The sequence below is a fragment of the Ochotona curzoniae genome, unplaced genomic scaffold (genome assembly GCF_017591425.1).
Source record: "Ochotona curzoniae isolate NIBS_2020 unplaced genomic scaffold, NIBS_Ocur_1.0 contig_3527, whole genome shotgun sequence".
Taxonomy (NCBI): Eukaryota; Metazoa; Chordata; class Mammalia; order Lagomorpha; family Ochotonidae; genus Ochotona; species Ochotona curzoniae.
The window spans coordinates 770,228-787,368 of NW_024465897.1; the positions used below are offsets into that span (position 1 = coordinate 770,228).

A 17,141-nucleotide genomic window follows, 5' to 3' on the forward strand; every position below is an offset into this window, starting at 1 on the left:
GTCCGAGTTGCGCTTGCGTCGAGGCAGGGGCGTGCCTCGGGTGGCCCGGCTCGCAGAGGCGTGGCGCTGCCTTTCCGTCAGCGGGGCGGGGCTACGTGTGGGTGACGTGGCGGCCCCTCGCCTCGGGTCGGGATTCGGCGGCTCCGAACGCGGGGAGAAGGCGGTGACGGTCAGGGAGACGCTGGCAGGCCGCAGACAGGAGGTAGGACACGCCCTGAGGGATCGGGCCGCCGTGGAGACCCGGGGCAGCGACTTCAAACGGGAGAGCGACGAGCGGGGGAAGGGAGCCAGGGCGAGCGCGCTAGTCCTGCCGGCCGGGCTCCGAGTGAGCGAGTAGCTGGCCGTCCAATCAGGAAAGCCCCTGCTGAGACAGACGTGGGCATGAGCTAATGAGTGGTTGCAGTCTGCCAGAAAGGCGGAACTTTGGCAGAGGTGGGACTTCCTGTTTCAAATAAACACCCAGAGGGTCCCTCTCCGCCAGCAGAGTGTGTCCCTCGCAGGAAGGCCGCCCCCGTTTCTCCCTGAAGTGTGGGAGGAGACCCCGGCCGCACGGGGCGCCCTGTTAGGGCAGGGAGCAGGTGCACAGGCCGGGCGGGAGCCGCAGGGCGCTGTCCGTGCTTCGGGAGCCCCCCCTCCGGCCGCGCTCTGGTCGCCGGAACCGAGTTGGACGGGTCGGCCTGGGCCCAGAGGAGGAGGTGGCCGCTCTCCGTCGCGGGCTGGTGGGGAAGGAGGCTGCCTGGGCAGTGACTCTCTCCCCTCCACCACAGTCCGAGGTTATGCGTCTCAATGATCCCACGGAAACGCTACGGGTCTAAGAACACGGATCAGGGTGTCTACCTGGGACCCTCAAAGACGCAGGTCCTGTCTCCTGCAACTGCTGCCAGCAGCGACCTCGGCCCGCAGCCCCCTCCAGAGATCCTGGTCCCCTCCCCTCCCGACACCATGTCCTGCCGGGATCGGACCCAGGAGTTCCTGTCCGCCTGCAAGTCGCTGCAGAGTCGTCAGGTGAGGCGGAGAGCGACCCTTACCCCCTGTCCCACACTGTTAGTGGAAATGGCAAGGGGGGGATTCTGGAGGGAAGAGGCTGGTTAACTGCAGGCTAGAGACTTGGGTGTTTTTGGTGTGAAATTCTCTGGAGGGTGGCATTGAAGGAATGCCGGAGGGCAGGCCCTGACTGCAGGTGTTTGGACAGCCAGCTGAAAGGCCGGCTCCTGGAGTTTGAGCTGCAGCGAGTTCAGCCACAAAGTTGCTCTGTGCGGGGCGGGGATGGGAGGGGGGAGTGGAATGAAAATAGTTAGACCTGACTTTTTCAGTTTATGAAATCGAGGTGGAGTGGGGGAGAAGTCTGGTACCAAAATCATTTTGGGAGTGCTTCACAAGTAGATTTCCCTTGTTGTTTAATTCCATTTGGAAGCCACGTGGAACCTGAGTAACTTTATCATTGCTTTTACTGATGACGTCTCTGTGATTTTCAAGAGCTTTCCAGTGTTTCTGTTTGATGCTGATTTGAGGGATCGGGTGGCAGCATTATTCTACAGGTGTGTTGAATGCCTACAGGTGGCTGGCTGAAATACAGGCTTTGTGGTATCTGATTTTAGCAGCAGCTGTTGGAGGTGAGTGGGTTTTAGGGAGAGGAAATGGATAGTGCTGCTTCTGCAGGTCAGGTAGTCCAGACTTGAACTCAGGCCTCCCCGTCTTCAAATCTGCCTGGAAAACAGTGTAGCTGATGAGTCTGGGTTATCTGACGCCACTAGTGTGACAGAGTTGAGGGGGTCCTGAGAGACAGTGCAAGCTTCAAGTGGGGGGAAGGAGAGAGAAGTGACGTTTTCACCTCTGACCTTGCTTTTCAGAATGGAATCCAGACAAATAAGCCTGCGCTGCGTGCCGTCCGCCAGCGCAGTGAATTTACTCTGATGGCCAAGTGAGTTCAGAGAGCTTGGTGGCGGGGTGACGCAATGTCTGAGCAGGAGGCTTACCTCTCATCCCTCAGCAGTGAGGTGGGGGGATGGCTGCGCCTAAGAGCTACAATGGGAGGAAGGCCCCCCCACGCTGTGCTCACCAGTGGTCATTTGCAGGCGCATTGGGAAAGACCTCAGCAACACGTTTGCCAAGCTGGAGAAGCTGACAATCTGTAAGTGATCTTGGGGTCTTTCCCAGGAACTGCAGCGAACCCGGAGGGCGGAGGAGCCGGACCCCCCGAGCCACGTCGTTGGTCTCATTCATCATGGCTGCTTGTTTGTCTCTGCAGTGGCGAAGCGCAAGTCCCTCTTTGACGATAAAGCAGTGGAGATCGAAGAGCTAACATACATCATCAAACAGGTGAGCTGCTGCATCACCACCTGGAGAGCCCTGCATTTGGTCACTGTCACGGCCGCAGAGGCAAGAGCCGGCCCAGATCACCCTGCCCCTCTGCTGCGTCATCCTGTCCCCATTGACAGAACCGTGAGGCACGATTCCTGCTTTCCTGGGCGTTTGAGGAGAGGTGTTGCAGCTTCAGATGAACAGAAGGCGTGTGACAGAGCAGAGCTGACAGACAGGTGACCGGGATGCAGGATGCTGGGAAGGATTTGACAGCTGTAGTGATCAGCGCCAGGTTCAGGGCTTGGAAGGAGCCAGTGTGGACTGGTGTGGCTTAGTAAAGGGGAGTTACGTCCTGACTCACCGGTCACCTGCTTGGCAACCTTCCACCCCAGCGTAAAGTTTAACATGTCATCACGCAGACTTTACTACCTCAGTCGGTTTTCTTTTTCCATAGCTTCTGTACTAACGTTCGCCTAAATTAACCTAATGTATGTTTGTCTTTCCTCACTTCACCTCTTCTGTCCTCATTCCCCAAAGAAAAAGCCAGGAGGAAGGGACCCAGGAGTGGGGATTTCTTTTTCTGTGTATTCCTAAATGCCTGTCACACTGAGTAGGCACTCACTGCTCTTGACTGAGGGGGAGACAGCCAGCTGGAGAGGTGGGCTGCTGGCTGCTTCGGAAGAGCATGTGGGCCTTGCTAAGGAGTGTGGAATCATCCTGGATGTGGCAGGAAATGGATGCTGACTGGGGCCATGGATGCAGCGGAGGGGCTCAGAAGCTGCTGTGGCTGTCTGGGAAGGAGGCACGTGCGTCGCGGGGCAGTTAGGATACTGCTTGTAGCCTCACAGCCCGTCTCACTGCGTGAGCTCAGTGCCCTCCACTGCCTCCTGACTACAGCTTCCTGCTGATGTATGCTCGGGGAGGCAGCCAGGATATCTGACAGTCAAGGAGTTGGGTCCCAGGCACCCACGTGAGAAACCCAGTTGGAGTTTGGGAAATGAACCAGTTGGTAGGAATCTGAGTGTGTGTGTGCGCTTCTGTGTCTGCTGTGCTGTTGGGAAGCGTTCCTTTAACTGTTGGGACAAGACTGTAGGCACTTGAGAGCCAGCTTGCTTGAGTTCCAGTGCCAGGTCTGGCACTTACAACCTTGGGGAAGCTCCTAACTGCGCTTTGCTTCATTTCCTTTCATAAACAGGGAATCACAACAGTGCTTTTCTCATAATTTTTTTAAGATTTATTTTGATTTAAAAGGCAGATTTACAGGGAGAGAGAGACAGAAAGATCTTCCATCTACTGGTTCACTCCCCAAATGGCTGCAGCAGCCTTGGCTGATCCAAAAGTAACCTCTTCTGGGTCCTCCACATGGGTGCAGTAGGGGCCCAAGGTCCTGGGCCATCCTCCATGACTTTCCCAGGCCCTAAGCAGGGAGCTGGATGAGAAGTGGAGCAGCTGGGACGCAAATTGGTGCCCGTATGGGATGCTTTGCTTGGAAGTAGAGAATCCGCCTGTTGCCGTAACACTGGTCCCTCTCAGAATTCTTTCTAGGACTCATTTCTGTATTAATTGATCACTGACTGGCTGACTGATTTTCTGAGGGCTGCAACTCACTTAGATGGGGGAGATCTAGGGCTGGTGTGGCTGAGTAGTGATATTTGAGATCTTAATGGTGAGGAAAAGTCTGTCATCCAAAGATCTGATGGGACCACATTCCAGAAAGTGGGAATGCAGTATGTGAAGTGGGATTAGCGAAAGGAGGATAATGGCTGATGTCCTGAAGAGGCCAGTGCAGCTGCAGCGCAGCAGGGAGGCCCGTGAGCGGAGGTGAAGGGTCAGAGAACCGCGCAGTGGCCGGCCCAGAGAACCGACGGCAGTGTGTGTTATACTTGGATTTAGTCATAAATTCTTGGGAGATTTTTTATTTAAGCAACAGGAAGACATCTCCTTACTTTGGGTTTGAAAGGTCACTATGATAAATGTGTAAGGTAGATTGAATGAGGATAGCTGGGGAAAGGCCACCTGGGGGAGACTCTTACAGGTGTTTGTTTGTTTAAGGACAGGCTGGACTAGGGCAGGTGTAGTTGAAATAAGAGGGTAGTTTTGGATTTCCGGTAAGTTCCATCTGTATTTCAGGAATAAGGAATTAAGGATTGTTTTTGAGTTTTCAGTCTCATTACCTGGTTAAAAAATGGTGCCATCATCAAAATGGAAGAAAAAAAACAAAGTGGGGAATGGCTTAGTATGTTGCACCTCACAGATGTGAGGTGTTACATTTGACGGATTCCTGAACACACAGGGAATAAACACTCAGTGGGTTATAGTACCTTGTAACATGTAGATGGGGGAAGGAAGTGTGACTAAGAAGCTCCTTTTGGTGCCTATGAGAGAAGTGGTTACCTACCATTCGTTTCTTTTATTTTTTTATTGGTTTTTTTTTTCATGTTTCTTTAAAAATATCTATCTATATATATAGATAGATAGATATATTTAAGATTTATTTATTTCTGTTGGAAAAGCAGATATAGAGGAGGAAATACAGAGAGGAAGATCTTCCTTCCAGTGGTTTACTCCCCAAGTGGCCGCAGTGGCCGGAGCTGAGCCAATCCGAAGCCAGGAGACAAGAGCTTCTTCCAGGTCTCCCACACGGGTGCAGGGTCCCAAGGCTTTGGGCCGTCCTCGACTGCTTTCCCAGGCCATAAGCAGGGAGCTGGATGGGAAGCGGGGCCACTGGGACTAGAACTGGTGCCCATATGGGATCCTGGTACATTCAAGGCAAGGACCTTAACCACTACACTATCACACTGGGCCCCTACCACTCGTTTCTTTTTCTTTTCTTTTTTTTTTTTTTTTTAAGATTTATTTATTTATTGGAAAGTTTGATTTACAGAGAGAAAGAGGCAGAGAGAGTGACTACAATGGCCCAAAGCTGAACTGATCAGAAGCCAGGAGCCAGGAGCTTGTTCCCACATGGGTGTAGGGTCCCAAGACTTTGGGCCATCCTCCCAGGTCACAGGCAGGGAGCTGGAAGGGAAGTGGAACAACTGGGACACGAATCAGCACCCATATGGTATCCTGGCACATGCAAGGCAAGGACCTTGACCACTAGGCTACCTTGCCAGACCCCCTACCATTGGTGTCTAGGCTAGAGCATTTGGACAGTCTGGGAGCTGTAAGGAGGCTGCAGGAGCTCGTGGAGAGGAATCTGGGGGTCATAAGAGAGTGAGTAGGGTTGGCATACTAGAGAAAAGCTAGAAAAAAGTCTTTCTGTTTATTTTCTTTGAAAGGTAGAGGTACAGAGAAGAGAAAGATCTTACATTGGCTTGTCCATAGGACCGGAAATGGCGCAGCTGGGATCCGAACTCAGTGCCTGTCTGGGATGAGGGTGTCACAGGCAGAGGCTTAGCCTACCATACACCATGGTGCCGCCCCAAGACACTAGATATTAATCTGCTTTTTTCTTCCAGGTTGTTTGTTGTACTCCCTGTTCTTTTATCTGAGTCCACCCTGCCAAGCCCCCAGCTCTAGCTACCACCCTGAAGCACTTTCTCTTCTTTGCCTCAGCCCCCAAAGCCACCTCCATGTCCCTTGAGAGGCTGGGGTGGGGAGCAGGTGACACATGAATCTAATCTGGAAAAATGAAATCACATCGTGTTGCTGGCTCATCCTCTGTGACTTTAGGCAAGGTGTAGCTTTTGTTCCAGCAATAATTGTTGAAAGAAATTCTGTGTGTGTAAGTCCTTTGAAATAATTCTGTTACTGCCTCTGATTCTTGTAACACTTCCCTTTTCCTAAGTTCTGTTCAAGTCCTTTGTTGGTCAGCTACTTTGGATATTTTGATCTTTGAGAGCGTGCTGTGGCCATGAACATGGCCTCACAGAGTAGAACAGCGCAGAAGGTGTGAGGGGGTAAACAAGTCTGCGGATGGACAGGGCCCGACGTTACCTCTTTCTGCCTCTTCTCTACAGGGCCAGAGTTGGAGCAAATACCAGAGCATGGAAAATACCAGAAGACCCTTGTCAGTGGGCTGTGATGCTCTTGCTTGCTAGTACCTCATACCCTTTCGCAGAGGCCCCTGGGACAGACACCTGCTGAGGACTCCTTGATTAATGCTGTTTTTCTATGGGCTCTTTTCCCCAGGACATCAACAGCCTCAATAAACAAATCGCCCAGCTTCAGGATTTTGTGAGGGCCAAGGGCAGCCAGAGCGGCCGGCACCTGCAGACCCACTCCAACACCATCGTGGTCTCCTTACAGGTGGGGTCCAGCCAGGCGAGAATGGGGAGGGGAAGGAAGGTGTTGCCTGCCCAGGCTGACCTACTCTCCTTTGCTTCTAGTCAAAACTGGCTTCCATGTCCAATGACTTCAAATCGGTTCTGGAAGTGAGGACAGAGGTGAGAGTCATCTCAGTGGGGGAGGGAGGCAGGCAGAAAAGCGAGTCAGGGGCCAGGAAGGCAGGGGGAAGCGGACAGGTCGCTTGGGGTCCTGAGGCCAGGAGGAGGGAGCACTTTCACAGGCCTGCTTTCCAGGGGCCTCATGTGCTTTGCGTTTGTTCCAAACCCCAGAACTTGAAGCAGCAGAAAAGCCGGCGGGAACAGTTCTCCCGGGCATCCGTGGCAGCCCTCCCACTAGCCCCCAACCACCTGGGTAAGTCACAGACGGAGATTTAGTTACTCTGGCTGTGCTTGTCAGTGTCCTCCGCCCGCAGGTGTTCAGTAGGGGATTGGAGGGGCATGGAAGTTATCAGCTTTATCTCTTGGAGATCAAATTTGATTGTGAGGGTTCATGATGTGTGCTTAGTTCCCCCGGTCTCACTATTGGGTCAAACGGAATTACATTTTTTTGAAATTTGTGTATTGGAAAGACAGATTTTGTAGAGAGAAGGAGGTACAGAGGAAGGTTTTCCAACTGTTGGTTCACTGCTGAAGTGGCCACATTGGCTGAAGCTGAGCTGATCCAAAGCCAGGAGCCAGGAGCTTCCTTTAGGTCTTCCATGTAGGTGCAGGATCCTAAGACTTTGGGCCATCCTCTACTGCTTTCCCAGGCCACAAGCAGGGAGCTGGATGGGAAGTGGAACAGCCGAGACAAGAACCAGCACCCATGGGATCCCAGCGCTTGGAAGGAGAGGATATAGCCCCTGAGCCAGCCTGCTGGTTTCTGGAATTACATTTGTAATATCCAGTCGTTACATCACTTTTCACAGACACACTTTAAGAGGCCGCTGTCATTGTCTGCCACTTTATAGGTGAGAAAGCTGAGGCTCAGAGAGGCCTTTGAACCATTCAATGTGCCCTGCCTTCTTTCTCCCTCCAGCGGGTGGCCCTGCAGTTTTGGGAGCAGAGCCCCGTGCCTCCGGGGATGTGACCATCGACATGATGGACTCTAGGACCAGCCAGCAACTGCAGCTCATTGATGAGCAGGTACCCAGGCTTGGAACTGGGGAGGATCAGCAACTCTGTGCTCCCCATGAGTGTCTGAATGGCAAGCTGGGAGGGCCCTGAAGACAGAGCCCCTGCCCTGAAGAAGCTTCCTGCTCATGCGCTCTCTCCCTCCCCTGAAGGATTCCTACATCCAGAGTCGAGCAGACACCATGCAGAACATAGAGTCTACAATTGTTGAGCTGGGCTCCATCTTTCAGCAGCTGGCACACATGGTTAAGGAACAGGAAGAAACCATTCAGAGGTGAGACGGTCTCTCTCTCCCCCCACAGAAGAGCCTCGCTTGGGATTTCTGGTTTGGGGTCCCAGGACAGCTTGGTGCCCTCTGAAAGAGTCAAGTGACCTTTTGCACCCACTGGCTCCAATTCACCTGCTTCCAGGTACTCAGCACATCCTAGCTACACATCCCTGCTCCGTGTCACACAGGCAGGGCTCTGGGAGCTGGGGTAACTGGGATAGTGAGTCAAGTCTGTGTTACGGAGTTTACATTATACACTATGTATTGAATTTAATAGGACAGGTGGGGAAAGCCATTACATATAAGCATGTAGGGAGTGGGCAGGTGGCATAACAGCTGTGATGCTGTGGGGTGCCGCGCTCAGTGCCTGAGCTCAAGTCTGGCTGCACTCAGGCGTCCGTCTTGCTGGTGTGTACCCTGGGAGACAGCAGGTGAGGGCTCCGTTAATTGGGGCCTTGCCACCCAAATGTTCCTGACGTCAGCCTGCCTCACGCCTAGTAGTTTCAGATTTTATAAGTTAATCAGTAGACAGAGATCTGTGATTCTCTGCTTTTCAAATAAAAATTAAAGAAAAAATTTACCATAAGAAAATGTCCAGTAATTACAGGAACTATACAGAGAATTTAAGGCATATGGTGTAAAAAGAAAGTAATTCAGGAGCCTTCGCATAGTGGGTTAAAGCCTTACATGTGGCTGCTGTTTTGAGTCTCAACTGACCCACTTCTCATCCAGCTTCCTGCTTATGGTCCGAGAAAGCAGCAGAGGATGACTCAAAGCTTTGGGACCACATGGGAGACTCAGAAGAAGCTTCTGACTCCTGGCTTCAGATCAGCTCATCTCCAGCTGCTGTGGCCATTTGGGGAGTGAATTAGCAGATGAAGGATCTCTCTCTCTGTCTAAGATTTATTTATTTTTTATTGCAAAGTCAGATATGAGGAGAGGAGAGACAGAGAGGAAGGTCTTCCATCCGATGATTCACTCCCCAAGTGACCACAACGGCCCGTGCTGTTTCAATCTGAAGCCAGGAGCCAGACGCTTCTTCTAGGTCTCCCACATGGATGCAGGGTCCTAAGGCTTTGGACCGTCCTCGACTGCTTTCCCAGGTCACAAGAAGGGAACTGGATGGGAAGTGGACCTGCTGGGATTAGAACTGATGCCCATATGGGATCCCGGTGCATTCAAGGAGAGGACTTTTAGCCGCTAGGCCACCGCACCAGGCCCAGATCTTTCTCTTTGTCTCTCCTTTTCTGCCTTTCAATAAAATTAAATGTTAGGAAAGGAACTGAGTTTGAATATCAGACCGGGTGTCAGAGAAAGCAGCTCTGGTGATATGACTTCTTTTCTTGTTTTTTGAGAGACTCAGCTAGAGTGAGCTCAAAGGCCACCAACAGCCAGGACTGGGTCAGACTGAACTGGCAGCTGGGAACTCAGTCTGGCTGGAACCCAGGCAATCTGATAAAGGATGTGGGTGTTGCCAGAGATGTTTGAACCAGCGGGCCAAATGCCCATGCCTATCTTGCTCTACTTTTATGTTCTGTCATTTATCATTATTAAACATATTGGGCCATTTGCTTGTGTATTTTTCATTTTAGAATCTCCGTAGTAGGATATAAGTTCCACAAGTACAAGCACTTTGTGATCTGTTTGTCCCTCTCTCTTATTTTTATCAGAATGTCAGATTTACAGAGAAAAGTAGAGACAGAAAGAAAGATTTTTTTATCCACAGGTTCACTCCTCAAGTGACTGCAGTGGCCAGAGTTGAGCTGATCCTAAGCCAGGAGCCAGGAACTTCTTCTGGGTCTCCCAGTGGGTGCAGTGTTCCAAGGTTTTGGGCTGTCCTCAACTGCTTTCCCAGGCAACAAGCAAGGAGCTGGATGGGAAGTTGAGCAGCCAACATAGAAACTCCAGCTGTTCTATCTATGGGATCCCAGTGCATGTGAGGCAAGGACTTTAGCCACTAAGCTACTGTGCTGGGCCCCTCTCTGACTTTTTTAAAAAGAAGTATTTGTTTATTTGAAAGTCAAAGTTGCAAAGAGAGGAGAGAGACATATCATCCATCTGCTGGTTCCTTCCCCAAAAGGCCAGAGCTGAGCCAGACTGAAGTCAGGAGCTTCCCCTGGGTCTCCCACATGGGTGCAGGGCCCCAAATTGCTTGAACCATCCTCTAATGCCTTCCCAGGCTACAAGCAGGGAACTGGGTGGGAAGTGGAGCAGCCAGGACACGAATGGGTGCCCATATGTGATCCCAGTGCTTGGAGGTGGAGAATTAGGCATTTGAGCCATCACACTGGGCCCCAGGGAAGGACTTTTCTAAAGATGTTCGCTTAGTAATGTGTTTGATGCACAGCAGAGGCCGTTGCAGGTGTGGGAGCAGTTCACACGGGGCGTGTCATGGGGCCGTGTAGGAAGATTGTCGAGCTATGACATCCGATCAGTGGCGTGGGAGCTGTGGCAGCTTTGATAGAGGTCGTATGATCTGACTTGTCTAAAAGGACCACGACTTTTATTTACAACGTTGTTGGGGCTGATGTACAAGCAATGAGAGGAGGGCAGAGCAGGGCATTGCAGTAATACAGTTGTGGTTGAGGTTGGCACTGTGGAGTTGTGGACTAGACCTCAGCCCATAGCGCCAGCATTCGATATGGCATACGGTACTGATTCATGTCTCAGCTGCTCTACTTTCTACCCAGCTCCCTGCTTGTGGCCTGGGAAAGTAGAGATAACAGATCAAACCCTGCACCCACGTGGGAGACCTGGAGAAAGCTCTTGGCCCCTGGCTTAGGATCAGTTGAGTTCTGGCCATTGCAGCCATTTGCAGAGTAAACCATTGGATGGAAGACCTGTCTCTCTCTGTTTCTCTGTGTCTCTCCTTATCTCTGTAATTCTGTCTTTCAAAGAAAATAAAGTGTTTGAAAACAACAACAGATGGTAATATAGTCATGAGAGGATGGCAGCAGGAACCACAGTGGTGCTAGTGGGATAGTTGGTTAGTAAGCTGGACTGTGAACATGTTTTAGAACAGAGGCCAAATAAGAGCTTCATGCGCTGAATAGAGATCGTGAGGGAAAGGATTTGTGAAGAGTCTGAAGGCAGAGCTGGGTTTGCTGTCGCGCACTGCAGCAGGTACACATTGTCTGTGAGACATTTACCTGGAGATTGTGAGGGCATCTGTAGATGGAGTGTAGAAATCAGGCCTGAGGGACAGATGGAAGTATAGGCAGAATTGGAATTTTAAGCTGGACATAGAAGTGAGGGAGTGAGCGTGTATGTGTGTAGAAAGATTAAAAGCCCAGAGTAGCAGTCCATTTTTGAACTTAAGTCTCAATCATGGGAGGAAACCGAAAAAGAGGGAAGAAGAACATGCATCAAGGAGTGAGCAGGGAGGACGGGGTTGGCTGCTCATGGGTAAGGTGGAAGCTGAGGCAGGCGCTTGCACAGCTTGCAGGCATCATGTAGGACGCATGCGTCTCGTTCCCAAGTGCCCGGTTCAAGTCCCGGCTACTCTGCTTGTGGGCTCATCTGCTGCAGCTCAGCATCCTGAGGGATTGCAGGTGCCGGCCAGCGCAAGGAGCAGGAACTCTGCCGTGGGGGTGACGGCCACCTAGGCTGCCCTACACTGCATTCCACGTATTTTTTTTTAATGTTTTTTTTTTAATTGTTCATTTTTTAAAAATTATTGATTACATTGTATTATGAGACACAGTTCCATAGGTACTGGGATTCCAGTTCAAGTTCAGTTCAGACACCTTCATTGTAAGCATATACCAAGCATAGAGTCCAGCATCTTATTATCCAGATAAGTTCATCTGCTTCTTGGGGAGACCTTCTCTGGTCTGAAGGCAGGGCCAAGAGAGCAAGATCCCGATCAATTAAAAGCCCTAGCAGCAACAATATATATCGTTATGAATTAATTAACATAGTGTTGAGTAAACAATATGTTAAAATTACATGTAAGTTCTTAACTCCACGCATTTTTTTTTAAAAAGATTTATTTCTGTTGCAAAGTCAGATATGGGGGTGGGGGAGCAGAGGAAGAATCTCTGTCCGATGATGCAAACAGCGAATCAACAGACGGAAGATCTTCCTCTGTCTCTCCTCCTCTGAATATCTGACTTTCCAATACAAATAAATCTAAAAAAAAAAAGTGGTTTTTTTATTATTATTGAAAAGTTAGATTTACAGAGAGCAGAAGAGACAGAGGAAAATCTTCTGTTCACTGATTGAGTCCCCAACTGACTGCAATGGCCAGAGCTGTGCCAATCTAAAGCCAGGAGCCAGGGGCTTCCTCTGGTCTCCCACGTGGGTGCAGGATGCCAAGGGTTTGGGCCGTCATCTATTACTATCCCATGAACTTGCACCCATATGGGATCTCAGCTCATGCAAAGCAAGGACTTTGGCCACTAGGCTACCATCCTGGACCCTCATTTGTTCATTAGTTCTGTGCTTCAACATGTAAGAAATGGTTCTGGGGCCCAGGGCATGGGTAGGTAAAGAAGACTCCCTACAGTATTGGCATCCTATATGGGTGCCACTTTGAATATCTTAGGCTCCACTCCAATGTAACTCCCTGTTTGTGGCCTGGGAAAGCAGTTGAGGATGGCACAAAGCCTTGGGCCCCTGCACCCATGTGGGAGACATGCAAGAAACTCCTGGCTCCTGGCTTCATCCCAGCCCAGGTCCGTCCAGTGCAGCTGTTTGGGGAGTGAAGCAGCAGATGGAAAATACCTCTCTTGTGTTTTTATTCCATGACTTATAATCCCTCATTAGTGTGTGATGATCAGATTTCTTAAATCTGGGTAAATAGATCTGTATCCAGTCTTTCTGTATCCTTTTTCCTTATTTCTCTTGGGGAAACTGCATGGCAGAAAACCAGCATCTCAAGTCGGCTCGTCTTGGTCAGGTGGCCTGCCTGGGTTCAGGCGCTGCCGTGTCCAGTCTGAGCTGCGCCTGTGCTCCTGTCCTCGCTGTGCAGACTGCACTGGTGGTCACTGCACTGCTGGACACGTGTCCGCCTTCCGGCCTTTGCTAGCTTCCCCTTTCTGGCTTCCCTCGGAGTCCTCTGCCTCTGCTCTTATGTTCTTTCTCATTCAGTTCCATTTTATGATTCTCCTAGTTCCCTTCAGTTTCATTTCTTTCTTTAACCACCAGAGTTACCCTCTGTGAGTTGTCACTCAATAGTTCTGGACTAAACTCTTACCTACCAAATTGCATTTATTAGGTTTTATGTATTTTTGTTAAGAGGACCATTCATAATTGCCAAAATGAGCTTTATTTGTATAAAGTAACAAATGCACCCACAAAGGCTCCTGGTTTCAACTTGGCTCAGCTCCAGCCGTTGCGGCCACTTGGGGAGTGAACCATTGGACGAAGATCTTCTCTGTCTCTCCTCCTCCTCTGTGTATCTGACTTTCCAATAAATTTTTTTTTGTTTAAGATTTATTTATTGGAAATGCAGATATACAGAGAGGAGGAGAGACAGAGAAGAGGATCTTCATCCGATGATTCACTCCCCAAGTGGCCACAACAGCTGAAGCTGAGCCAATCCGAAGCCAGGAACCAGGAGCTTCCTCCGGGTCTCCCATGTGGGTGCAGAGTCCCAAGGCTTTGGGCCGTCCTCGATTGCTTTCCCATGCCATAAGCAAGGAAATGGATGGGAAGTGGGGCCGCTGGGATTAGAACTAGCACCTATATGGGATCCTGGCACGTTCTAGGCGAGGACTTTTAGCCACTAGGCCACCGTGGTGGGCCCCAAAATAAATGGTTTTTTAAAAGATGATTTTTTAAAATCATTGAATTTTAGGATTGCTTATGCAGGTTGGCTGTGGGAAATTTTCTCTTGCTACCTGTTAACAGATGCCTGTTCTTTTGAGGCATTTCTGCATCTCACAGAAATAAGTTCTTATGTCGGGCTTTTCTCATCCCCTGACTTTGTGTCTGTCTCATCCAGTTTTTCTTCCTGTTTTGCTTAGAAGCAGGATTTCCTGAGTGTCTGTGGACTCTCGCCTCCCGTTTGCCAATGCAGTACATGTTCATGATCAGTAAACACTGGTATAATTTTATTTATTTGAAGAGCAGAGTGACAGAGGGGGCAGATCTTCCTTCACGTGGTCTTCTCCCCAAGTAGCAACAACGGCCAGTTCAAGGTGAGAGCTAGGAGCTCCTTGTAGGTTTCCCACGTGGTGCACTCCCCCGCGCTCGTGCTCAGGCCATCTCTGCTGCTTTCTCAGGTGTATTAACAGGGGCCTGAATCAGAAGGTGAGCGACCAGGACTCAGACTGACACTCCAGTATGGGATGACAGCATTGCAGGCAGCAGTTCAGCATGTTGCTCCTCCACGCCAGTCACCTGTGAGCTGCTCCCATTGGGGTTCAGGATTGTTAACTCACTGCAGCCAGCAGGCTGGGAAGAGGCAGGGTTTGTGATTCCTCGCTTTGAAGATGAGGAGCCATGGGCTGTCCCGTGGCAGAGGTGATTTCCAGCCCCAAGCCCTTCAGAGCCTTTCCACACGCAAATGGAGTCAGAGGGTATGCGTGCACTTTGCTTGCACATGCTGTGGCCATCTCACCATGTTGGTAAATAGACGTGGGCAGCATCCTTTTTAATGCAGTGTCCTTCTGTCTCCTCTCCCGGCCCTGCTCCCAGGATCGACGAGAACGTGCTAGGAGCCCAGCTGGATGTCGAGGCCGCCCACTCAGAGATCCTCAAGTACTTCCAGTCGGTCACCTCCAACCGGTGGCTCATGGTCAAAATTTTCCTCATCCTCATTGTCTTCTTCATCATCTTTGTGGTCTTCCTTGCGTGAACCCTGACCACACTGAGGCACTTGGGGGGGCAGGTCTAGCAGCCCTCCTGGGAGGGCAGGTGACCAGTGTTGCCACTGAGCCTGTGCAGGGTGCTGGGGAGAGAGGCCCTGCTTCCTTGCAACGGCTGAGACTGGCCGCTGCCCGTGATCCTCCCCACCCCATGCCACTGACCACGTGACCCTCCCCTTCCTACCCTCAGACCCTTAAATCACACGGTTCTAGATTTGGACTGTGCTGGGAGGTGGCTGGAAAGGAGCAGAGGCCAGCCGGGGGCCCGCAGGGAGAATGTCTCCACTAGGAGTTTTCATAACCCTCCCCAGCCTCTCCCAGAGGACGCTTCGGCGGCAGCAGTGGCAAGCATGTCCTTCATCAGCTGTCCAGGAGCGCGAAAGGGAAGCCAGGCTGTCCCAGGGACCAACTTTGCTTTCTGGGCTGGAGCTCGAGCTCCTGCTGTTTCGTCTGCGCCACTGAAGTTGGGCCCCGAGCCCTTCAGCTGCCCGCACAGCCCTGCCTGGCAGCTGCAGGTGACTCAGAATCTGCCAAACGTGCTGCAGCCAGTGCTCTCCCAATTACAAGGAGACTGTCAGCCTCACGAGCCATGTCGTCATTTCCAGGTGGGCGCGTCCTAGAGTGTGGGCAGCAGAGGGAGCGATGCTGCTGCCCAGTGCTAGAACAAAAAGGCTCGGGGGTCGCCGCTGTTGTTGGGGCAGCCCTTGGGCCCTGTGCCCCCCGCAGGCAGGGGCTAGCTGAGTGCAGCTGCACCTTATTACCAGGGAAATTCCTGTCAACGGTGGGAGCAGGATCCAGCATGGGTACCCAAAGGGTGGCGACACTCCATACAGTATCTGGACCAGTTTCATCCGTGTCCTCCAACCCTTCTGTCCCAGTGTCTCCTGGAGCTGAATGAGGCATGCCTACTGCCAGGGGATAAAAGAATGGCCCCTGTTCCAGCTTCAGCTGCCTTCACACAGCCATTGCAGATCAACACAAAGCCAAGGGTTCGGAGGAGAGACGAGCCCATAGTACCCCTCATGGAGGTTAATAACTTCCTGGTTCTTCCAGACCAGAACCCACAATCCACCATTCTGAGGTCAGTGCAGTCCTACCGTATGATGCATCTCAGAAGAAGCTCAGTAACCACAGTACTCAGGGACTGGCCCTGGTGCTTTTAGGGGCCTGGGAGAGCCTGTGGCCCTGACGGGGCTTTTTTGTTTTGTTTTTAAGATTTATTTACAGGGCTGGCACAATGGTTCAATTAGCTAATCTTTCCCCTGCAACTACCAGGGTCCCATATGGGTGCCGGTTCTAATCCCAGTGGCCTCACTTCCCATCCAGCTCCTGGCCTGTGACCTGGGAAAGCAGGAGAGGATGGCGCAAAACCTTGGGACCCTGCACCCACGTGGGAAACCTGGAAGAAGTTCCTGGCATCGCATTGTGTCAGCTCAGCTCCAGCCATTGAGGCCCTTTGGGGAATGAACCAATGACTAGAAGATCTTTCCTCTAAATCTGTCTTAAAAAGTAAAAATAAGTACTTCTTTATTTTTTTTGGAGACAAATATACAGAAAGAACAAACAGATGGAGCTGACTGCTGATTCTCTCCCCAAGTGGTTGCAATAGCTGGTGCTGCGCTGATCCAAGGCCAGGAGCCAGAAACCTCTTCTGGGTCTCCCACACGTGTGCAGGATCCTAGACTTTGAGCTGTACCCCACTGCATTCCCAGTCCACAAGCAGGGAGCTGGATGGGAAGAGGAGCAGTTAGGATACAAACTGGTGACCATATGGGATCCCAGTGGATGCAAGGCGAGGCCAAAAATCAACAAATCCTGAAAACATAAACTATTTAAAAGGCAGTTGGAAGGAGAAGCAGAGATCTTCCTCTGGTTCACAAATGGCCACTGTGTCCAGGCCTGGGCCATGCTGAAGCTGGGAACCTGCAGCTCAGTCAAGGTCTTCCGCATAGGTTACGGGGGTCCAGTGACTGCAGCACCATCCACTGTTTACCCAGGTATGTGAACAGGGAACTAGGGTCCCAGAACAGTGCTTCAGTGGCTAAATCCTCACCTTTTACTATAGGGGCTGGGATTCCATTTGGGTGCAGTTCATGTCCTGGCTGCTCCACTTCCCATCCAGCTCCCTGCTTGTGGTCTGGGAAAGCAGTCGAGGACAGCCCAAAGCTTGGGGACCTTGTACCCACGTGGGAGATCCAGAAGCTCCTGGCTCCTGGCTTTGCATCACCTCAGATTCACTTGTCACCATTTCAGGAACAAAGCAGCGAATGGAAAATCATTCTCACATCTCTGTAAATCTCTGCCTTCTCATCCCCCTTTCCAAAAAGAATAAATCTTAAAAAGGTGGGCAAAATAGAA

The 17,141-nt window shown here is 51.1% G+C and overlaps 1 protein-coding gene across 1 annotated transcript; it reads left to right on the forward strand.

Annotated features, from left to right (window-relative positions):
- Positions 1-97: 97 nt before the first annotated feature.
- On the forward strand, positions 98-15,366 carry STX5 (syntaxin 5). Its single transcript, XM_040981909.1, has 11 exons — positions 98-202; positions 768-1,005; positions 1,851-1,921; positions 2,076-2,131; positions 2,249-2,319; positions 6,436-6,552; positions 6,633-6,689; positions 6,861-6,942; positions 7,609-7,715; positions 7,856-7,977; positions 14,614-15,366. The coding sequence occupies exons 2-11, from the start codon at positions 787-789 to the stop codon at positions 14,771-14,773; spliced, it is 1,062 nt and encodes a 353-aa protein (XP_040837843.1). The 5' UTR covers positions 98-202; positions 768-786; the 3' UTR covers positions 14,774-15,366.
- The last annotated feature ends 1,775 nt before the right edge of the window (positions 15,367-17,141 follow it).

Coding starts and splice junctions, on each gene's coding strand:
- STX5 (XM_040981909.1), top strand. CDS start 787: ATGATCCCACGGAAACGCTACGGGTCTAAGAACACGGATCAGGGTGTC. Junction 6,690..6,860: donor TTCTGGAAGTGAGGACAGAG/GTGAGAGTCATC, acceptor TCCAAACCCCAG/AACTTGAAGCAGCAGAAAAG. Junction 7,716..7,855: donor TGCAGCTCATTGATGAGCAG/GTACCCAGGCTT, acceptor CCTCCCCTGAAG/GATTCCTACATCCAGAGTCG.